This window comes from Podarcis gaigeae (assembly GCF_964106915.1).
Source record: "Podarcis gaigeae genome assembly, chromosome: 8".
NCBI lineage: Eukaryota > Metazoa > Chordata > Lepidosauria > Squamata > Lacertidae > Podarcis > Podarcis gaigeae.
This window is the reverse complement of record NC_139684.1, coordinates 83,690,761-83,713,065: the sequence shown is the minus strand read 5'-3', so window position 1 is coordinate 83,713,065 and position 22,305 is coordinate 83,690,761. Positions and strand designations below refer to the sequence as shown.

General features: G+C 46.4%; 1 protein-coding gene across 1 annotated transcript in view; it reads left to right on the top strand.

Moving 5' to 3' along the window:
* Positions 1–364: 364 nt before the first annotated feature.
* FOXA3 (forkhead box A3) overlaps positions 365–22,305 on the top strand; it is a 33,761-nt gene continuing 11,820 nt past the window's right edge. Inside the window, exons 1-2 of the mRNA XM_083754085.1 lie at positions 365–425; positions 600–1,287. Of these exons, the coding sequence (XP_083610211.1) occupies positions 1,216–1,287 (72 nt within the window). The 5' untranslated portion in view covers positions 365–425; positions 600–1,215. The remainder of the gene's footprint in view (positions 426–599; positions 1,288–22,305) is intronic.

Genomic DNA, 22,305 nt, shown 5'->3' with positions numbered 1-22,305 from the left:
CCACTCAAAACGAAAACACCAAGTTTCCCTTGAACATACCAGCTCCAGGACTGGGGAAAGGAATTGACAAGAGACCCAGCGAGCCCTCTTAACTTGCCAACAGCAGAGCGTACAAACTGCAAATGTTCTCCCTCTGCTTCTGACGGCTGTGGGTGCGAACTGTGCCCTTTGCCTGTCTTACTGCCCAGGCCTCAGTCGCAGTGGCCTAGCGTGGGGGGTGCAGGGGGGGCCGGCCGCACCGGGTGCAACATCTGGGGGGGGGCGCTAATCTAGTGGAAGAGACTCGAGTGCTAAAATCCATGGGTTAGGGGGCGCAAATTACTTGCCTTGCCCCGGGTGCTGACAACCCACGCTACGCCACTGCTCAGTCGCCAACCTCAGCCATCCCTGTCCATGCAGCCTGAGTGTCATTTAACCCCAGTGGCGTAGCGTGGGGGTGCAGGGGGGGCGGCCACACTGGGCGCAACATCTGGGGTTAGGGTTAGGGGGCGCAAATCCACGGGTTAGGGGGCGCAAATCCACGGGTTAGGGGGCACAAATTACTTGCCTTGACCCGGGTGCTGACAACCCACGCTACGCTACTGTTTAACCCACAAGAGCCTCTGCCGTGTGATACCCACTTGGCAGCCAGCTTTCTTGCCGAACTCCTCTCTTCCACAAGGTGGCAGAGGTAACCTGGCCTGGCCGGCTGGGATAAACCTCAGGTAAGAACACTCTGATTGCCATCCAGCGGGTGGAGTATTGAGAGCAAAAGCCTGGCTTTATAAAGACTTGGTTCTGTCCAGAGGGACAGCCCTTCATCTACTTGGGAGACAAGCTGAGGACACACAGCAGTTCAGGTCTACACGGCAGCGGTCAGCAAGCGTGTCACGGAAACATCCCGCGGGAGGAAGCAAGGGGCTTGATTCCCCAATATTGGAGGGATCGTCTCACTTTGCCCTACGCCATGGAAGCCTGTTGATTCCTTTAACTCTGCTGCCAAAGTGCGCCTGTGCATTTTCAGGGGAGGCGAAAGGAGGAGGCGGACAGTTAATTCGGCACCAGACTCTTTGGTGGGTGGATTTCAGAAAGATCCTATATTTTTTTTTGAGAAGACAAAGAATAGCAATAACTAAACCCCGCAAAGAAAGCAATTCCAGGATTTTTAAAAATATATAAAAAAATAGTGTGCGCTCGCAAGATTCCCTTTCCCCCCTTTCTTACTGGGATTTTGGAATGCTGGGCTCTGTCAAGATGGAATCGCACGACATTTCCGAATGGACTTCATACTACAACGAACCCACGGAGGTAGGTGCCAAATAGCGCAAAAAAAACCCCCAACAACTTGGGAATAATTTGGGAATAACTTGGGAATGGATGCCTTTTTTTTTTTTTAAGGAGTAGGGTTTAAAAGAAGCAACTGTGACTGCTCTATTTAAGACATGCATGAGATATAATGTTAATTGTGAGACCTGGCTGTACTGCAATCTTGGAAACTCTCTTGTGTGCTTCCAGAGTGTTGGGCTATATACTTCCTTTATCAGAATACGCAACTCAAAACTCCTGTTGTTATAAGGAACCGTCCCGGGCATCGCTACTAGGCAGGCGGATACGGCGTATTCTACCTGTCGACAACTTAAAAGGAAGGAAAAATAGCAGGCGGTATAATTTAGTTCAGCAATTCTACCTTGTGGAATTCAGTAACATGTAGAATTCACTCTTAGAAGGGGCAGTGGTAGACCCCAGATTGGGTGCCTCTAAAACAGGGTTAGGCAAATCCATGGAGCATAAGACTATCCATGGAGCTACTAGTGGTTACGTTTTTCTTCCACTGTTGGGGCCAGTAAAACTTCCGAATAATACCAGTTTCTGGGAATCCCAAGTGGGGAGAGTAGGTTTCGCACCCAGGTCCTGCTTGTGGGATATAGCTGGGTCATTGTGAGAACAGTCTGCTGGGCCACCACCAGCTTGACCCAGGAGGTTCTTCTTGTGTTCCTAGGGATGTTAAGAGTCGCCTTCCTAGATCGGACCTCATTATTCCAGAGTTCTGGCCTAGCTATGGCCAGTCAAAATGAAACAAAAGCTTGCTGCGTTCTATCTGGTCAATGCATGGGCCTGTCCAGCTCAGAGGACTGGCTGTGACTCTCCAAGGTTTCGGACACAGAATCCTTCTCAGAGATTGGGGATTGAACCTTCTACATGCAAGGCATGTGGTCTGCCACGGCGTCACCATGGCTCTACCCCAGATGCCACTGGAAGGGCACGAAAGCCATGGGTCACCCAGCTCTGTTCTTACCATCTGGCATCCAACCGTTTATTTACAACCTCTGATTGTGGGCCAAATGACGTCTCCAACCCCCCATGGGTGTTTACCTCGCCGTTTTTATGGCCGTCGTTTTATGGTTACAGTCTGTAAAGTTTTCTAAAGGAAGCCTCCAACCAGGTCGATCGCAACACCTAAGGGCCAGGCCGCCTTAGTACTTTACATTCCAAAAACGGGAGCTGGGTCTTTCAAAAAAACAGCTTTCTCTTAAGCCGACGCAGCGTGTACCAATATCGTCTTGGTCCCGTATCCCAAAAAGAGCCATTTTCTCCCGTGGCTCCTGCAAGCTCTTTCTAATCTCAAAGCCACCTTTCTTGCGGTTGGAAAACTTTGCCGTCGATTCCATATTCCCTTGCCTCCCTGCCGTTGCAGCAATATAAATTAAAACTGCGGTTGCAGGGTCTTGGAGGTGGGAGAAAAAGGAAAACCTGGTGTCATATTTCTTTCGTTTTTAATTAAATGTAATTACTGAGCAAAGAAGCTTATAATCCCAACATGTTGCTCCTCAGCCTGCCTCCGACCAGGTGTCGGCTAGGTCACGGCGCCGGTTTCTAAAATGGCAGCGTGTTGCCTACTCTGCGGTGACTGACATCAGCGTCCCAGGTTTTTGGGAAGGAGTTCATCCCGCATGCCGGTGATGGAGCCATGCAAAGCTTGCAATCTAAACTGCTGAGCTTTAATTCCCTCTCTGCCTCCAAAGGGGGCAAAAGGTGGCCCTTAGGGAGGGGACTGGCTGGGTTTCTTCAATGCCAACACAGGTCCTACGGTTTGGGTTAGCAGGAGCTTGCCAGCACTTCAGATCCTGAGCTCTGTTGCCCATGCACTTTGGGCGATAGCTGCTTCCTGTTGTAATTCTAGGCAGGGACAATACTTGTGTCCGTCCCCCACCCCTAAAATATATATATAACACCCTCTGTTTGGGAGTAAAGGCAGTGCAGTGCATAACCCTCTGTCGCCCCAAAGTGCCTTTTTTTGCTTTCTCTCCTGTCCACTGCTGCTACGTGGCCCACTTACAGTGGTACCTCGGGTTAAGAACTTAATTCGTTCCGTACTTAACCTGAAACTGTTCTTAACCTGAAGCACCACTTTAGCTAATGGGGCCTCCTGCTGCCACCGCGCCGCCGGAGCACGATTTCTGTTCTCATCCTGAAGCAAAGTTCTTAACCTGAGCTACTATTTCTAGGTGAGCGGAGTCTGTAACCTGAAGCGTATGTAACCTGAAGCGTATGTAACCCGAGGTACCACTGTAGTTCCTTGTGCTCTCTCAACAATGCACGGGTGGCCAGGATTGCTCCCAAAAACATTCATTCTGGCAGCTAGACTGGGTGGGGACTGGGAGCGGCCGCCGAGACCATATAACACCGGTCCTGAAAGACCTACATCGGCTCCCAGTACGTTTCCGAGCACAATTCAAAGTGTTGGTGCTGAGCTTTAAAGCCCTAAATGGCCTCAAAGGCCCAGTATATCTGAAGGAGCATCTCCACCCCCATTGTTCAGCCTGGACACTGAGGTCCGAGGGCCTTTTGGTGGTTCCCTCCCTGCGAGAAATGAGGTTACAGGGAACTAGGCAGAGGGCCTTCTTGGTAGTGGCACCCACCTTGTGGAACACCCTCCCTTCAGATGACAAGGAAATAAACAACTATCTGACTTTTAGATAGGACGGTTGGGAGCTGTCTAGAGTGGCTGGGGAAACCCAGCCAGATGGACGGGGGTATAAATAATATATTATTATTATTATTATTATTATTATTATTATTATTATTATTACTATTACTATACCATTCTGCGCATAATGTACTCAAACAGAAGTCTCTTTTCTAAAAGCCTAAGATCAAAATTCAATGGACACTTGCTTGGGAGTAACTCTTACGGAACACAATGGAAATCAACTTGAGATAAAAAATAAATCTCTCTAGAACTGAGGGCAACACGAAGATTGGCTAACAAAATGAAACACTTCACGTGACTCGTACTTAACTTGTGGAACTACCCAAAAGAGGATGCAGTCATAGCTGCTCCTATCAATAGTTCTGCAGAAAGATTAGATAAATTTCCTCAGGGGCAGATAAACTTTGGTCACCATGACGAGATCTAAAATGGAAGCCCTGTCGTACCGCTAAAAGCCAATCCTTGAGGAATAGCGACAAGGGTGGGTGAGCATCTCTGGGATGACGTCTGCTGGGTCACTCAGAGGCACCGAGTCTCCAAAATGGCAGGCTACACGGACCTTTGGCTTGAATCCAACCCAGCAATGCAATTAGCGCACACAGTAACCTAAGCAATGGAAAATATATTATTAGGGCCACGTCGCTTCCGCCGGGTGCTAAGCTCTGCCTCTTACGCACGGGTTGCCAAGGGTCATTATTTATTTTATTCCCCATATCTACCAGTCTCCCGACAAGTGCAATTCTCTGCGCGACGTTACCCGATATTTTAGCATCAGCAACAGCACCGTGTTGTAAACCGTCACTGAAACAATCAAGGTATAACCAACAAAAGCTTAATAATAATAATAATACAGTGGTACTCAAGTTACATACGCTTCAGGTTACATATGCTTCAGGCTACAGACTCCGCTAACCCAGAAATTAGTGCTTCAGGTTAAGAACTTTGCTTCAGGATGAGAACAGAAATTGGGCTCCGGCGGCACGGCGGCAGCAGGAGGTCCCATTAGCTAAAGTGGTGTTTCAGGTTAAGAGCAGTTTCAGGTTAAGTACAGACCTCCGGAACGAATTAAGTACTTAACCCGAGGTACCACTGTAATAATAATAATAATGTTTCGCAAGCAGCAGTTCATACGACTCTGGAAAAATGTCAGAGAATAAAACAGCCCCGGCGTTAAGCATAACACAGGCTAGGAAATCATTGTCTTTTAAAAACCTGTGGAAAAATAAATAGATTCTTTAAAATGCATTAAGGCAGGCAGCAGGTGGGCCTCTATAGCAGCCTTCCCTAAGCTGGTGCCCCCAATATGTTCTGGACTACAGGAACGGCTATGCTCGGCCGGAACGGCTGGAGGCAGCCAAGCTTCTGAATACAGTGATACCTCAGGTTACATACGCTTCAGGTTACAGATGCTTCAGGTTACAGACTCCACTAACCCAGAAATAATACCTCGGGTTAAGAACTTTGCTTCAGGAGGAGAACAGAAATCGGGCTCCAGCGGCGCGGCAGCAGCAGGAGGCCCCATTAGCTAAAGTGGTGCTTCAGGTTAAGAACAGTTTCAGGTTAAGAACGGACCTCTGGAATGAATTAAGTACTTAACCCGGGGTACCACTGTACCAACTTCTGGAAACTACGAGAGGGGAGAGGGGCTCTGCTTGCAGTTTCCTACAGGAATCTTTTTTTTTTAAAAAAGATATTTATTAAAATTTCAGGAATCTGGCTGGCCACTGTGAGAACAGGATGCTAGACTAGATGGGCAATTGGCCGGATCCAGCACTTTTGATGTTCTTATCAGAACATCAGCTCCATCAGCATAGTAATAATAATAATAATAATAATAATAATAATAATAATAATAATTTATTATTTCTACCCTACCCATCTGGCTGGGTTTCCCCAGCCACTCTGGGCAGCTTCCAGCAGAATATTAAAATACAATGATTCTTCAAACATTAAAAGCTTCCCTAAACAGGGCTGCCTTCGTATGTCTTCTAAAAGTCCGATAGTTGTTTATTTCTTTGACGTCTGACGATAGAAAGTCTTTCTACCCAACACTGCAAATCAGGGCAGGCTTACTGTGTGCCCTTGGCAAACCTGGGCGGCAACGGGTGGTTGCTCACGCCCTTGTCGCTTGATGACGCCTCTTTATTTATTTGATAAGATTTCCATCGCCACGTTGGTAGCATAACGATAGCTCAAACTATATGTGGAGTAGAGAGATAGAGATAGCTCAAACTATATATGTGTGGAGAGAGAGAGAGAGAGAGAGAGAGAGAGAGAGAGAGAGAGAGAGATCTTCTTTGGCCAGGCATAGTCAAACTCGGCCCTCCAGATGTTTTGGGACTACAACTCCCATCAACCCTGACACTGGTCCTGTTAGCTAGGGATGATGGGAGCTGTAGTCCCAAAACATCTGGAGAGCCGAGTTTGCCTATGTCTGTCTTTGGCGATCAATCGTAGACAAGTAAGATTGTCTTCCATGAACACGGTCTTAACAGTGAGTCCGTAAGTGACTGTGGAGGCCAATTCTGGATCCACACGTCCTATAGGCAAACAGACAGACAGACAGACAGACAGACAGACAGACACACACACACACACACACACACACACACACACACGGTAGTATATAAATTTAATAATACTAATACTACTACTAATAATATATAAATCTTACGATTTTTTTTACGACAGAGAAGAGCTTGTAGTGCTCAGGTCCTGTTTGCAGGCTCCCCAAAGATCAGATCCGAGGTCCACTTATTCCAGCATAGGGTCAGTCAGAACAAAAAGGAAAAATCAAACCTGCCTGATCCCAAGGCAGAGGATAGGCCCATCTTGTTCAGTATTGCCTACACTGACTGGTAGCAGCTCTCTGTGGGTTTCAGACAGGGATATCTACCTGCAGGTGTGGCTGAGCACGTCTTGCAAAGCCGATGCTCTACCAGTGAGCTTGTGGCCACTTCCAGATATAATTTGCAATATTTATGAATGGTCCCCAATCCTAGATCACTAAGCAATCTACAAAATATAGAATAAGACACATCATAAATAAAGCAGTAATTAAAAGTAGCCAGGTGACATGGAACAGAAGAACTTAAGAAGCAGCACTATACCATTCCTGAGATACCAGGAATTGAAATTGGGAGCTTCTGCATGCAAAGGACATGTTCTGCCCCTGAACCGTGGTCCTTTCCCCAGACTGTGCCTTAAGGACCACGCATTGCACAGCAATAATGATGTTTAAAGTCTGCCCCTAGATTTACAGTTAAAGAAAGGCAGGATGATTAGCAAAGGATGGATTGGGTTAAACCACAGAGCCTAGGACTTGCCGATCAGAAGGTTGGTGGTTCGAATCCCCACAATGAAGGGGTGAGCTCCCGTTGCTCGGTCCCTGCTCCTGCCAACCTAGCAGTTCGAAAGCACGTCAAAGTGCAAGTAGATAAATAGGTACTGCTCCAGCGGGAAGGTAAACGGCATTTCCATGCGCTGCTCTGGTTCGCCAGAAGCGGCTTAGTCCTGCTGGCCACATGACCCAGAAGCTGTACGCCGGCTCCCTCGGCCAATAAAGCGAGATGAGCGCCGCAACCCCAGAGTTGGCCACGACTGGACCTAATGGTCAGGGGTCCCTTTACCTTTATCTTTACCTTAAGTAGCAGCTAATTGATACAGATCTACATATATACAATATTTCATGTGATTTATTTGTTTTGGTATTTTATAATTTGTAAACCACCTTGGGTGTCTTGGCAGAAAAGCTGTCTATCAGGCTTCCTCAACTTCAGCCCTCCAGATGTTTTGAGACTACAGTTCCCATCATCCCTGACCACTGGTCCTGCTAGCTGGGGATCATGGGAGTTGTAGGCCGAAAACATCTGGAGGGCCGAGGTTGAGAAAGCCTGCTGTATATAATTGTAATAAACAACTAAAACACAAATCCTTTTTTTAAAAAAACTGAATGCGTGAAAAGTTGACGCCTCAAAGGTTCTGTTTGGGGTGACGATGGAACTCACTGAGCAATATCCAGCGAAAACTAAGAACAGCCCAAGTTAGTCTTGGGGGGGCCAAGCGAGACATGACGGTGTTGGGATCATTTGAGTCCCTGCCAAGAGAGACCACACTTATGGTGTGGGATTCGGAGTGACCAAGTCTGGGTCACTTTGCTATTAGCACCACTTCTTGTACTGGGTCCAAGCACCCAGGAACTGGAATCTGCAAGAGACCAAAAGGCAACATATACTGGACAGCTGACACTGTATTGGCAGGCCTTATACTTCAGCTGGAGCCTTACACCTGGCGGAAGTTACTAGTTGGGTGCAGTGCTGGATTTACGTATAAGCTAAACCAGCTCTAGCTTAGGGCCCCACTCTCTTGGGAGCCCCCCCCCCCCCAAAAAAGGAAAAAAAACCTAGATGTAAATTTCCAAAATATAAGATAAAAAACAAATAAAATAAAACCTACATACAGCAAGAGTGTTTTGTGTTGCGTAGGCTCCTATAAGTAATGGGCCCCGCCTGCTCCCTAAAATATCATGGGTTTGCTCATTTCTATATACAGTAGTACCTCCAGTTGTGGAAGGGATCCGTTCCGGAGCTCCGGTCCGGATCCCGAGGGTTCCGCAACTGGAGGTGCCTGTTCTGCGCATGCACGCGGTGCAATAGAGTGCTTCTGCACATGTGTGCGGTGCATAGAGCGCTTCTGCGCATGCACAAGCAGCGAAACCTGGGAAAATACCGGTACTTCCAGGTTTGCTGCTTTTGCAACCCGAAGTTGCAAAAGCCGAGGTTCTACTGTATAGGGTGCCTACATTCTGCATGGACTGGTTACATCGCAACACGTGCAAATGGCTTTAGATACATATTAGGTCCATAAATTACAATATAGCATATATTCAACACAAAAAACAGCGACAATTTGTTGTTGACAAAAGACTGCTGGACATATAAAGGGCCCCATTACCTTCAGTAGCTTAGGACAGTGTTTCCCAACCTTGTGCCTCCAGATGTTTTTGGCCTATAACTCCCATCATCCCTGACCACTGGTCTTGCTAGCTAGGGATGATGGGAGTTGTAGGCCAAAAACATCTGGAGGCACAAGGTTGGGAAACACTGGCTTAGGACCTCATCAAACCTAAATCCAGCCCTGGATAGGTGTCAGAATTGCACCTCTAAGATCAAGCCCCAGGAGAGCTGGAAGAGGCAGTCCTCTGTTGCGAACTGCTCTGGAAGCCACCTATGAGCTTCAAAAAGGACTTTTCCATGCAAATGGAGGGGGGGTATCATTGCAAAATATACCAGGCAACCCTGTCCCCAAAACATCTGCTGGGTCTGTAGCCCTTTCCAGCAAGGGGGTGAAACTTAAAGCCCTGTGAATGGAGAACAGTGGGGCAGAGTAAGGCCGCATGATTCCAGTCCTCTCTCCTAGACCCCCTCTAACACATTCGTTCGTTCTCATTGATAAAGCTCCTCTGTCTAAGACGAATGTACAAAAGGACAAATACAACACGCCTCCAAACAGGGTCAGAATCTTTTCCCTTTCTAGGAAGATTTGGTTTCACCGGGTGAAATCAGCGCCGGCACATTAAGAACACTTCCTACTGTACAGTATTTTAAAATTTCCAGCTTTATTTATTTATGCGCTTTAAATGCCTGTCAGAGGAAAGGACGCTGATCGGTTAACTTTAGGCATCCTGATTTCATGAAGGATTAAGGCTTATCAACAGTTGTAGCTAGAAAGGAGGGAAATGGTTGGCGCTGTGAGTTAAACCACAGAGCCTAGGACTTGCCGATCAGCAGGTTGGCGGTTCTGTGCGCTGCTCTGGTTTGCCAGAAGCAGCTTAGTCATGCTGGCCACATGACCCGGAAGCTCCCTCGGCAAATAAAGCGAGATGAGCGCCGCAACCCCAGAGTCGGCCACGACTGGACCTAATGGTCCTTTACCTTTACCTTTACCTAGCTAGAAAGGGAGCCTCCATCGTCAGAGGCTGTCTGTCTGATGACTAGTTTCTGGGGACGAACTGCAGGGAATGGTTACATCTCTGCCACGGTCAGCTTCCAAGGAACACATACAGCGGAGCTGCGGTTGGTGACTTTCGATCTGCCCTAGCATAGTCAGTTTCTTACACTTTTATTTTTCCTCTGTCCCGTTTGAAGAGTCTGTAAACAGTGGAATCTTTTATGTACCCAAAATGACACCATCCATATACCAAAGAGAGGTGGCAACAGATTTGGGGGACCCCAATGTCTGCAGAACTAGGGAGAGAGGAAATAAGGGTGAGGGACACCCACAAATGTTTTAAATTTTGTTTTTAATGTTGTAACCTGCCCTGGGAGCTTACAGTGAAGGGTGGGCGATAGATAGATGACAGATGATAGATGATAGATAGATAGATAGATAGATAGATAGATAGATAGATAGATGATGGATAGATAAATAGATGATAGATAGATGATAGATAGATAGATAGATAGATAGATAGATAGATAGATAGATAGATAGATAGAGATAGATAGATAGATAGATAGATAGATAGATAGATAGATAGATAGATATAATCAATCAGCCCAATTAGAGTTGAGCATGCTCAGTTGGTACACAAAGCTGTCTGAAACATTGAATGCTAGTGGGAACGAGGAACGGAACGGAATATCCTGGAGATGGGCACACAGGCCTGGCTAACACCCTAAACAGGGCCATTCCATGCCACAACATTTTGTTGCAGATCCCCCTTGTTATTTATATTTTTAAAGATTTATATATGCCAACATTTTCAATATTTTTAAAAGGAAAAAAAGAAAGAAATCCAGTTATATAACCCAACTATATAACGAGATCGAAACAGGCAATTGGGGGGTGGGAGGGGAGTCAGCGGAAACTTTAGTACACACAAGATAAAAGTAGACCAAAACTGAAAAGCCAGCAGCTGGTCGATGAGGGCAAACCAGGAATTTTAGCACAGACAAATGGGAACACTTTCAGGACTTCCAAAATCTAGAAACCGCCCCCCCCCCCCGGAAGTTCTCATCTGCTGAATTGTGCCTTTGTCGTATTTAGTAAATTTAGTTCAAATTATCAAAGGGTGTGAAGAGGTTTTATACCCAAATGAACCAATTCAGTATCAAAAAGAAGGGGGAAGGGGAACCTACGCGTGAGCAGTTGCTTCACGATTTCTTCTCATTCTGCAGCAGAGATAAAATAATCCAGATTTCAACACACCAGGCAGCCAACTCATTACACAATCATCCTTGGTTTGGTTAGAGTCATTCAGAACCATCAGGACAGAGAAAATTTGACTAGGGTGGAATCTAGACACATATAAAAAAAAAAACGTTGTGAAAACGCTTTTTAAAAAAAGTTTTGAAAAATATATTGACTTTGCCATAGCTCACCGTCACCACCTAGTGTCACATTTGTGTAATGCACTTTACAACACACTTTGATTTGCAGCTGTATAGCTGTGTCCGAGGATACAATAAACCATTTGCATTCATTTTTAAAAATGCAATAAAATAGCTAGGGCTGCTTGCTGACCTTTATTAAGGCCCAGAGACTATATTCTCATGGGGGTGGGAGATGGTTGATGGAGGACCCTGGGTGAGGGAGAGGGAAATGTTGGTCTCCTGGATAAGAGGCTGTGAGGAGCTAAGGACTTTTGCTCTATAAGACTCACTTTTTCCCACCTAAAAAGTAAGGGGAAATGTGTGTGTGTCTTATGGAGCGAATGCAGGCTGCGCAGCTATCCCAGAAGCCAGAACAGCAAGAGGGATTGCTGCTTTCACTGCGCAGCGATCCCTCTTGCTGTTCTTTCTTCTGAGATTCAGAATATTTTTTTTCTTGTTTTCCTCCTCCAAAAACTAGGTGCGTCTTGGGTTCTGGTGCGTCTTATAGAGCGAAAAATACAGTACTTTTAAGATAGGACTCTGTATTCTACTTATTCTGTTTGCTATTTTATTGTATTATGAAAATCATAAAAATCTCACCACTGGGGCTGCTTGCTGTTGTTTAGGCTTAACTCCATTCTAAACGTTTGGTGGGTTGATCAAAAACTCAATTTTAAATAGGTGGACCTAAAACTAGAACCAAAATACAGGAACATTTTGAAATTGCTGAAAGAAGCATGAGAGAATCAGAGCAAATGGGCAACTTTAACACCACCATTATTTCTTCATTCTCTGTGACACACCACAAATAAAAGTCACAACCAGCAAAATCAGACAAGTAAGGTAAAAAAAAAAGGGGGGGGTAAATTCTGCTTCATTAAGACTGATGGGAAACTTGCCACTATGGGAGAAGGATTTCGGGCAAGACTTACCCCTTTATTGATTAAAATGGTTTTAAATTTGCCGTTCTACAAACAAGGGTTTGAATTAGGCTGTGGGTCACGGCAACAGTTTAAAGTCACCCCTCTTGCAGGTTAATGTAGGTTTATCTTATTGCTGAAAATGTTACAATTGGGCCACTTTCTACTGAGTCACGTAAAAGACTTGGATTAATAAGTAACTTTGCTGTTAGTGCGCCTCAGAATGAGAAAAAAACGTGCTTTCATTCAGGCTGGCCAGGACTTTTGCATAAGACAAAAGTTAGCACACTCTTTCAGTAATCGATTAATCTGTTAAAATGAGATATCAGCTGAACGACTCTCAATTTATCAGACTGCCTTAGCTGTTTTTTAGTTCTCAGCGCCTGCAAATTCCAGCGACACAAACCAATCTAATCAACAAGATACCACGTTGCAATCGTTATTTTCATAGGTACAGGTGGTCTGCCCTAGAAAAAGCTGTTCCAGTTTTATTAATCTGAATCAGTTTTTAGGTACTACCAACTGCACAAACATTTTCACTTTGAACAAAGCACCTTTTTTGCACACCCCCTAGGTGGCTCCACATGTTGCCTCACCTGAGCCCCCCACTAAAAAGAATAAAAATAAAAAATTCTTCAGCATCCCAGATACTGGGAGCAGGACCTATACAAGAACCATATATTTTTCAAAAGGGAGATTGTTTTAGCTCTCAGTGCCCCTGCAGGGGAACAATACATGATTATCAGTTCCTTCAGGTTCAGGTTTCTGTGAAGGCTTGGCAGCGCTGACGTGAAACACCAGTGTTAGCGAAAGTTGTTCCGTCCACACCTAATATGACGAATCTCTGTGTACATGAACTGCTCAAAACCTTAGATATGAAACTATTTAAAGGGTGGACCTGGAAAACGACAAAGGGTCATTTTGCACTACTCACAGTTGTGGAAGCTTTTTTAAAAAAACACACCCCTCAAATCACAATCTATCAAAGATGGGAGCAGGGTTATGCCCAACAGTGGTTGTGGTCACTAATATGACCAATATTAACATGTATATTGAGGAAGTACTTGAACAGAAAGCTGGCATTTGCTATACAGTGGTACCTCGGGTTAAGTACTTAATTCGTTCCGGAGGTTCGTTCTAAACCTGAAACTGTTCTTAACCTGAAGCACCACTTTAGCTAAAGGGGCCTCCTGCTGCTGCCGCGCCACCGGAGCACGATTTCTGTTCTTATCCTGAAGCAAAGTTCTTAACCTGAGGTAATATTTCTGGGTTAACCTGAAGCATATGTAACCTGAGGTACCACTGTACATGTAATCAAATGATACTGATCACTAAATATGCCTCTTGGAGACCCATTCACAAATCCCACAGGTCCTGGGTAGTTTGGCTCTTTGGTCGTGTACACATTACTGTGTTGAAACAGCTAGCTCATTCTTTTTTCTCAATTTATATTGCTCTGAGGTCGGCAAGCACATCAAAATGCTGTATTAAGAAACAATGGGATAGATGCAGATTGTGACTAAGGTCATATGTGTGTCTCCCAAACCAGTGGTTGACGCACACTGAATGCCGAATCAACGGGAGTGTGTGCACAGCCTTTGTAAGAAAGAAACTAGCATTGAGTGCTATAACTCATCCAGACTGATTTGATGATGATGATGATAGTTTATTACTTGTACCCTTCCCATCGAACTGGATTGCCCCAGCCACCCAAGGCAGCTTCCAAAAGACTATAAAAGAACACAACAAAACATCAGATATTAAAATCTTCCCGATACAGAGCTGCCTTCAGATAGGCAGACTGGGTTTAAAACAGCCAAGACTCCAGTGTCATGTTAAAGACTCGCAGATTTATCATGGCGTAACCTTTCATGGACTCCACAAAAGCTTACACCGTGATAAAACTGTTAGTCTTTAACGTGCCGCAGGAGTCCGGGTTGTTTGTTTGCTACCCCTCTTAACATCCTTAGGTTGGATTTTAGTTTCCCGTTCTGCCATTTTTTTAATCCCAGCAAACTTTTGCTTTGCAGTCAAATCTGTCACCGCGGGAAATAAACAGGTTAAGAAAACTTCTTTTCTAGTCATCGGCAGATTTGTGAGAGGGTCTCTGAAAGTCATTTTATGTAACTACAGCAGAAGGACAGGGACCTGGATCAGAGCTGTGGCGTGTGTTCTCTAAGGCATCCTTTACAGAAATGCTCCCAGGTGCTACAAACCTCTGTACGGTGAAAGGTACAATAACAGGCTGCCGTCCTGTACATATTTACTTTGGAGTAAGACGTGGTGAGTCCCGTGGGGCCTACTTCTGAGTCAATGTGTTTCAGAGTGGGCTGCTACACATGTGTTTAGGACTGCAGTCTCTGTTCTTCCGAAGACACAAAATAGGACAGGGCCTCCCTATCCCATTCATGATGAAACAAAAAAATTCCTTCCAGTAGCACCTTAAAGACCAACTAAGTTAGTTCTTGGTATGAGCTTTCGTGTGCATGCACACTTCTTCAGATACACTAAAGTGTCTAAAGTGTATCTAAAGTGTATCTGAAGAAGTGTGCATGCACACGAAAGCTCATACCAAGAACTAACTTAGTTGGTCTTTAAGGTGCTACTGGAAGGAATTTTTTTGTTTTGACTATGGCAGACCAACACGGCTACCTATCTGTAACCATTCATGATGGTTTAAATCGGAATCTCTTTATTATTAGTGGGATTCTTTTTAGCCTTGATTATACCTAAAACTGATTTCTAGCACTATTGCTGGATATCCAAGTCACCAAAAACAGGAGCAGCTCTAATGGCACTCTTCAGATATTGTTGGACTCCGACTCCCATCCATTCAAGCCAGAATGGCCCATGGTCAGACATGGTGGGATTTGTAGTTAACAACTAGACTAGGGCACTAAATTGACTCCCCTTAGTCATAGCTGTCAACTTACAGATTTGAAAATAAGAGACCAGCAGCCTCGAAAATAAGGAATCAGCAGCCAAAATAAGGGATCAACAATTACTTTGATAAAATACATATTTTGTGGCGGGCAAATGGCTTTAGATACCTATTAAGTCCTATAAATTACCATATAGCATATATTCAACACACAAAAACAGCAACAATTTGTTGTTGACAAAGTACAGCTGGACATAGAAAGGGCCCCATTACCTTCAGTAGCTTATTTAAGGGACATCATCAATAAGGGACAGCAGCGGGACATGGCCCTGGGATAAGGGACTGTCCCACCAAATAAGGGACGCTTGACAGCTATGCCCTTGGTCTAAAGGTATTCTATAATCCAAAGGTATTCTATAATCCCCCCCCCAAAAAAAATAATAATCTGAAATGTTTGGTAAATGTTTGGTTGGGTCACCAACTTTTAAAAACTAGTCCTGCCCCTGTGCCTTAAGCAGTGAGTTGATTGGCACAAATTTAGCAGGTGAATATTTTCCTGGCATGGAGCTAACATGATGGGGGAAAGCTTCATTTGCAAAAAAAAAAATATCTCTGCATCAGGCTGCTGTTAACTGCACAGGAGTAGGGCCAGTGACAACTTTGGCAATTGCACATGCAAGTCCTTCTGGGGTCTGGTTGAAAAGCAAAACGTTCTGCAAGCCGAGACGGAGTTGGCACTTCCAGCCATTTTTAAGACAACGGCTCTTTTTTCCCCTCTCTCTCCCTCCCCATCTCCAGTGGTCCAGTCCACCGTCCCTCCCAGCCCCCAGATGTTCAGAATTGGTCCAACCTTTCCCATGCAGGAAAAACCGACTTAATTTTAGCACCTTCTGTGGTCTTCGTGGAATGGAGCAAACAGAAACCTGCTGAGCAGGATGCAAACTGTGCCCGAGAACCAATGGGTGTCGTTCAGAGGGAAGGTGGCAACAGGATATGGTTGAAAGGGGGTGATTTTTGGCTCGGCCCGTTCCGTCGGAGCATGGCAGGGTTCTCTATTCAGCAGCAGAGTTTAATTTGAGCCAGGTTTCCAAGCCGGTGAGCTCCAGAACCTCTTTTCAAGCGGCAAAATTCGGTCTCAGGAGAACTGCCAAGGTCCTGCTGCTGATAAAGAGCCTTTGATATACACAGAGCTTTATGGCCTAAGCTAAACAAGCAGGTCCTTGCCCCCAAGGAGCTTGCAGTCTAAATTTCAACAGTGCAGAGAACAAAGGGAGGAGGTGCAGAAAGAGGAGGGTGAAGGACTGGCAAGCTAGACATGCCTTTCCTTGAGTCCATTTTCTGTATTGGGGACCAGGGACTGGCGGCTCTGCCAGAGGAGACTGGGACGCGAAGGGTCTTTCCTAGTCCTACGCAAGAGACCAAAGAAGCTGCCTTTTAGAACCAATGATCTACCCTGACTGGCAGAGGCTCTCCAGAGTCTGGGCCTGCCCACACCAGAAGACGATGTCCAAACAACCCCAGGGTTGTTTCACATCTTCTCTCCCCGTAAGGTAAAGGTAAAGGGACCCCTGACCATTAGGTCCAGTCGTGGCCGACTCTGGGCTTGCGACTCTCATCTCGCTTTACTGGCCGAGGGAGCCGGCATACAGCTTCCGGGTCATGTGGCCAGCATGACTAAGCCGCTTCTGGCGAACCAGAGCAGCACACAGGAACGCCGTTTACCTTCCCGCCGGAGTGGTACCTATTTATCTACTTGCACTTTAGAGTGCTTTCGAACTGCTAGGTTGGCAGGAGCAGGGACCAAGCAACGGGAGCTCACCCCGTTGCGGGGATTCGAACCGCCGACCTTCTGATCGGCAAGTCCTAGGCTCTGTGGTTTAACCCACAGCGCCACCCACGTCCCTCTCTCCCCGTCCGCCCCCTTTAAATGGAAGGTTTTTCAATCCGGGCTGTTCTGCACTTTCCAAGGATTGGAAAACCCCCCAGTTAGAGGGGGAAAGGTCTGGGACAACCCTGAAATGGAGACAACATAATGTGGACACTCCCCCCCCCCCCCCGCAGAAATGGAGAGGCAGGTTAACGCACATTCGCATTTTGTTTGCTCGGGTGCGGGTAAGTCCTAGCAGGAGTTGTCAGGAATTGGATTTGGGACTGTTTGCACGCAAAGCAGACTTTCTACCACTGAGCTAAGGCCCTTATAATGACAAACCTGGCCGTGGCACAGGAGCTCTGTGATGGGATTCTATGACATTTTTTTTGGTGGAATAAAAGCGTTAAGATCAGAATGTGGAAAATATGAAAACAAGGGAAGAGGCAGGAACGAAGATATTAGAGATGTTCTTCAGACTATGGGGAGCCCGGAAAAATTAATAATTAACAATTTGGACTGCAATTTGGTAGGGTTTTTTTATTTTAGTTTATTGTTTTTAATGGGATTGTGATGTGGATATGTGGATTGGCTGTTTTTATTGGAAAATCAATAAAAATGATTTTAAAAAACAAAAGCAGGAGGAGGGCTGCAGCACTCGAGGGGGGGGGACGGAAACTTTCTAGCCCACCCTCCAGATGTTTTGGACTACAACTCCCATCGGTCCCAGCCAGCACAGGAGAGCTGACCTAGAAAGAGGGAGGGTTTGTTATTCCCGACATGTGACTCCCGAATATTAGAGGCATTATGCAGACCTGACTTCTTGGTCCTTAGCACACTGAAACTGCCCAGGCATGTTCACAGTCAGGGGAGCATTAAAGTCTGGGTTTCCACTACTTAGAAGTAGTTTTATGGATAGGAGCAAGGGTGGTTCTACATGGAGTTATGCTGTATATTATGCTGATGTGAATTAGAATCCCCGCTCCAGTGTACAGTGGTACCTTGGATTAAGTACTTAACTCGTTCCAGAGGTCCGTTCTTAACCTGAAACTGTTCTTAACCTGAAACACCACTTTAGCTAATGAGGCCTCCCGCTGCCGCCACGCCGCCACCACACGATTTCTGTTCTCATACTGAAGCAAAGTTCTTAACCCGAGGTACTATTTCTGGGTTAGCAGAGTCTGTAACCTGAAGCGTCTGTAACCTGAAGCATATCTAACCCAAGGTACCACTGTATAATGTACAGACAGGTGGGAAAACCCACTGTTTTCCTACCTGCAACTGGTCTAAAAGAGTTGCCAGCATTTCTACAGCCCCTGCTCCTACGCTCTAAACAGAAGTCTTACATGCGGACATTTAGCAGGCGACGCTTTCCCCACCACCACACCCCCAAGCACAGGAGCAGGGCCAGTCAACAACAGTGGCATCCTTTTGAATCTCCAAATAGAATCTCCAGTTAAAACAAATATGTGAACACATGCCTTTGGATCTCACTCAGCACTTCCTATTCCTTTCCCTCTGTTGCCTTCCCAACCTGCTGCTTAGGGGGCTGAGTAGTTAACCCAGAACATTGGTGGTTTGAGCCCATCCAGGGATGGCTGTCTTAAGCATATGTGGCGCCGGAGTGCAAAGATCTGCCCGACGCCCCCCCCCCCAGGTTGCCCAGTCCCAGGCACTCAGGAGGGTGGAGCCGGCCGGCCGCCTCAGTGTCTTGCTGGCCCGGTCGCCCCCAAACTCGCGGTGCAGAGCCACCCGCAGCAGAAGAGCCTGTCATGGCGCTCTGAGCGATGGGCGGGCTCTTCCCCGGACTCAACTCTCGGGCCCCGGACTCTCGGCCTGGCGCTCCTGAGAGCCCGGCACCCGGGTGCCCCACACCCCTAGCGCCTATGGGTAAGACGGCCCTGTCTGTGGGCAGGATTCGTGCATTCCAGAAAGTTGGACTGGATACGGTACGAGACGATGATCTTTATTGTCATTGTCCCATACAGAAAAACGAAATTGAAAAATCTACATAAAACATTCAAAACCCAACAAGCCTGCTATCCCAGCTATCCCAACCTGGTTAGCCCCCTAAAAACTCTGATACCCCGTTTTTAAATACAATATACTCCCATGGACACTCCTTACACTGTATTTCAAACCAAAATCGCATTTGGGTAGAAACTGTTTCTCAGGCAGCTAGTCCTAGTCTTTATAACCCTGTACCTTCTTCCAGAAGGCAGAAGCTGAAAGAGATCGTTTCTGGGGTGCACACTATCCTGCGCTATCTCTGCAGCTTTTTATAGCACCTGGAAGCATAGATTTGATCCAAGGTGGGAAGAGTGCACCCAATTATTCTCTCCGCAGTCTGTAGGATGACCCACAGAGTCTCTTCCAACTCTACCATTCTATGATCCGACTTTTCTTTTTTTAAAAGTTGGCTTTGGTGGCCCTGCTGAATGCATCTGCACCTAACACACTGGTCCTCAAAAATGTGGGGGCAAAATTCCAAGGAAGGAAAGCATCTTAGCAAGTGAATTCTTCTTTCCTCCTCCTAGGGAGCATGTGTGTTTCATCAAATAAAGTCCAGAAAAGATGCTCAAGTTCAAAAAGTTTGAGAAACAAAGATGTTCGATGGGAGTTGTTGTAGTCCAAAACATCTGAAGGACACCAGTTTAGGGAAGGTTGATTTAGAATTTTGTTATTCTGCAAAGCTCTGTGTTCCCAATGCCACCAAAATAAATGATATATTACTGCTGGTGTAATGTTAGGGCTTTCACTTGACTAATGAAGGCAGCACAATCTCATGCATCTCTACCCAGGCCATGTTTATTTAGAAATAACTATTTTCAATGGTGCTTTCTCATCCAAGTAAGTGTATTTTGGATTACAGCTTGGGGCGATTAACCAGTTAAGTGGATCCACTAGGTAAAGGTAAAGGGACCCCTGACCATTAGGTCCAGTTGTGGCCAACTCTGGGGTTGCGGCGCTCATCTCGCTTTACTGGCCAAGGGAGCCAGCGTACAGCTTCCAGGTCACGTGGCCAGCATGACTAAGCCGCTTCTGGAGAACCAGAGCAGCGCATGGAAACGCCGTTTACCTTCCCGCCGGAGCGGTACCTATTTATCTACTTGCACTTTGAGGTGCTTTTGAACTGCTAGGTTGGCAGGAGCAGGGACCGAGGAACGGGAGCTCACCCTGTCGTGGGGATTCGAATCGCCAACCTTCTGATTGGCAAGTCCTAGGATCTGTGGTTTAACCCACAGCGCCACCCATAAATCTGCACATGTAAAAATCACATAGGTCTAAAGCAAAAGAACAAACAAGCACATACTTCCTTTGTTTGGAGATATTGCAGACAGATATTGCTTTTGGGTATTGAAGACACCTAATATGACATTTGACACCTGCAATTACAAAAGCAACTTGTACTAAAAAGCTGAATTCCTTGAATTCAAAAGTTATAAAACTATAGTCCCATTAACTGGGACCTGCCTTTTAGCTGATCAACGTGGCTTTTAATTGTTTCACCTAACCGGTTAATCAACTCAGGCTTGCAGCCCTAAGTATTGCAAGTGCCTAAATCTCTGGCCCTCCAGATATTGCTGGACTTCCATCAGCCCCAACTGGCACAGCCAATAGCCAGCGATGATGATAGCAACATCTGGAGGGCCACTCTTGGCCTACAATGAGGTCCGGTGTGTCGCAAAAATGAGGAGTCCCTACTCACAGGCGTGATGTTTCGGGAAAGCGATGGCACACTTTTACAAAGTGGGAGGCAGGACCATGTCGCTGGCGCACTCTGAGGGTACCCAGTGCCTGGGGCTGCAGTCCCATCCACATATACTAGGAGGGGAGCCTTCCTGAACACACTTCTGCTTGTGCCATCTCTAGAAAGCATGGCTCTGAGCGGTTTCCCCCTTGCTCCACTCTTTTCAAAAGGAAAACCCGCTCTTTAGCAACAGATCGGAACAAACGTCAATCCAGGGGAAACCGGAATTGCTGTTTGCTCCGATTAAGCGCTAGAGAGTGGGTTTTCACTGGGGGACAGCAACAGGAAGGGTGGACAAACCCTGAGTCAGGATTGCACCATGCGGCTGCTAAACCAGGGGGCATGTTGGTTACCCCAGTTTAATGCTTCAATGAGCAAACCGGCCCTATCTCCTCAGTTGCAGGGACAGAACAGATTTGACTCCTGGTTTCCCAACAAAGGGGTGGGCTTTGATGTGGCTGTCGCCATGTTTCAAAGGTCTTCTTGTACACAGTGCAGAGGGATGAGAGATACCTTTGGGGAAAGGGGAGACCAAGCCAGGGCTGGTTGCCAGACCTGCCCCCCCCACCCCCGCATGCAAACAACAGATTCTAATGTCCAAGGCTGCCTGTCCGGGGGTGGGGGTGAGGAGGGGGTGATGGCCCCGGTCCAGCTTGCACAATGCCAGCGTCTGCTGTGCTGTTTAGAAAGGATTTGGGGCTATCAGGGAGATGAGAGAGGCCATGGAAAATCTAAACCCCACGCTCTCCTCCTGAGCAGCAAAGACCGGCAAAACCTGCAGCGGGAAAAGTTGCAAAGGATGGAAAAAGCGAAGAGGGTTCTAAAGAAAATTGCACATCCACAATTGGACAGCATTTCCGGGGGGGGGGGGGGGGAGAGAATTTAAACTTCTGTTCAATCCCGGTTGCGGAAGAAAAGAACGCGAAGGCTCCGAGGTCACCATCTAAACATTTCTTTATAATCCCGCGAGCTTGAAACCTTACTGAAACGAAAAGCAAGTGTTATGTATTGAGGTTCTCACCCACTATTTAATAGCAAGAGTCGTCAAACTTATTCGCAGCGCAGGGAAATGTGTTCAGTTACAGAGCATGCGTGCGATGTTGTGCAGGGCTCAAACCTAAACCATGACATCCATATATTAAGTTCCAAAATCATTTTTCTCAAAGTGCAACTGGCGTGTTAGGGGGAAGGGAGCCAGCTGGTGCAGCCTATGCAAACTGATGGGTCTCAGCCAACTCACAATTTATGGGGCATGTTGTGTTTGCTGCATACATCATGGTATCTATAATGGTAAACACAAGGAAAGTGTCGTGTATTTGTAAACATACCGTGAAACCATGTGTCCTTCCCACTTATTTACAAACGCTCATTTGTCCAGCGCGCTTTGCACCCGCAAGCGCCGTGTGAACACGCTGTGTCAAAACACCACTTGTGTGCAATATTATTATGGCATATATTCTATGCTTTCCAATGAATCCTGCCCAGTGATGGATTGCACCCATTCTGGGGAGTCAGGGCAAGGGAGGAGAAGGAAATTTCCTAC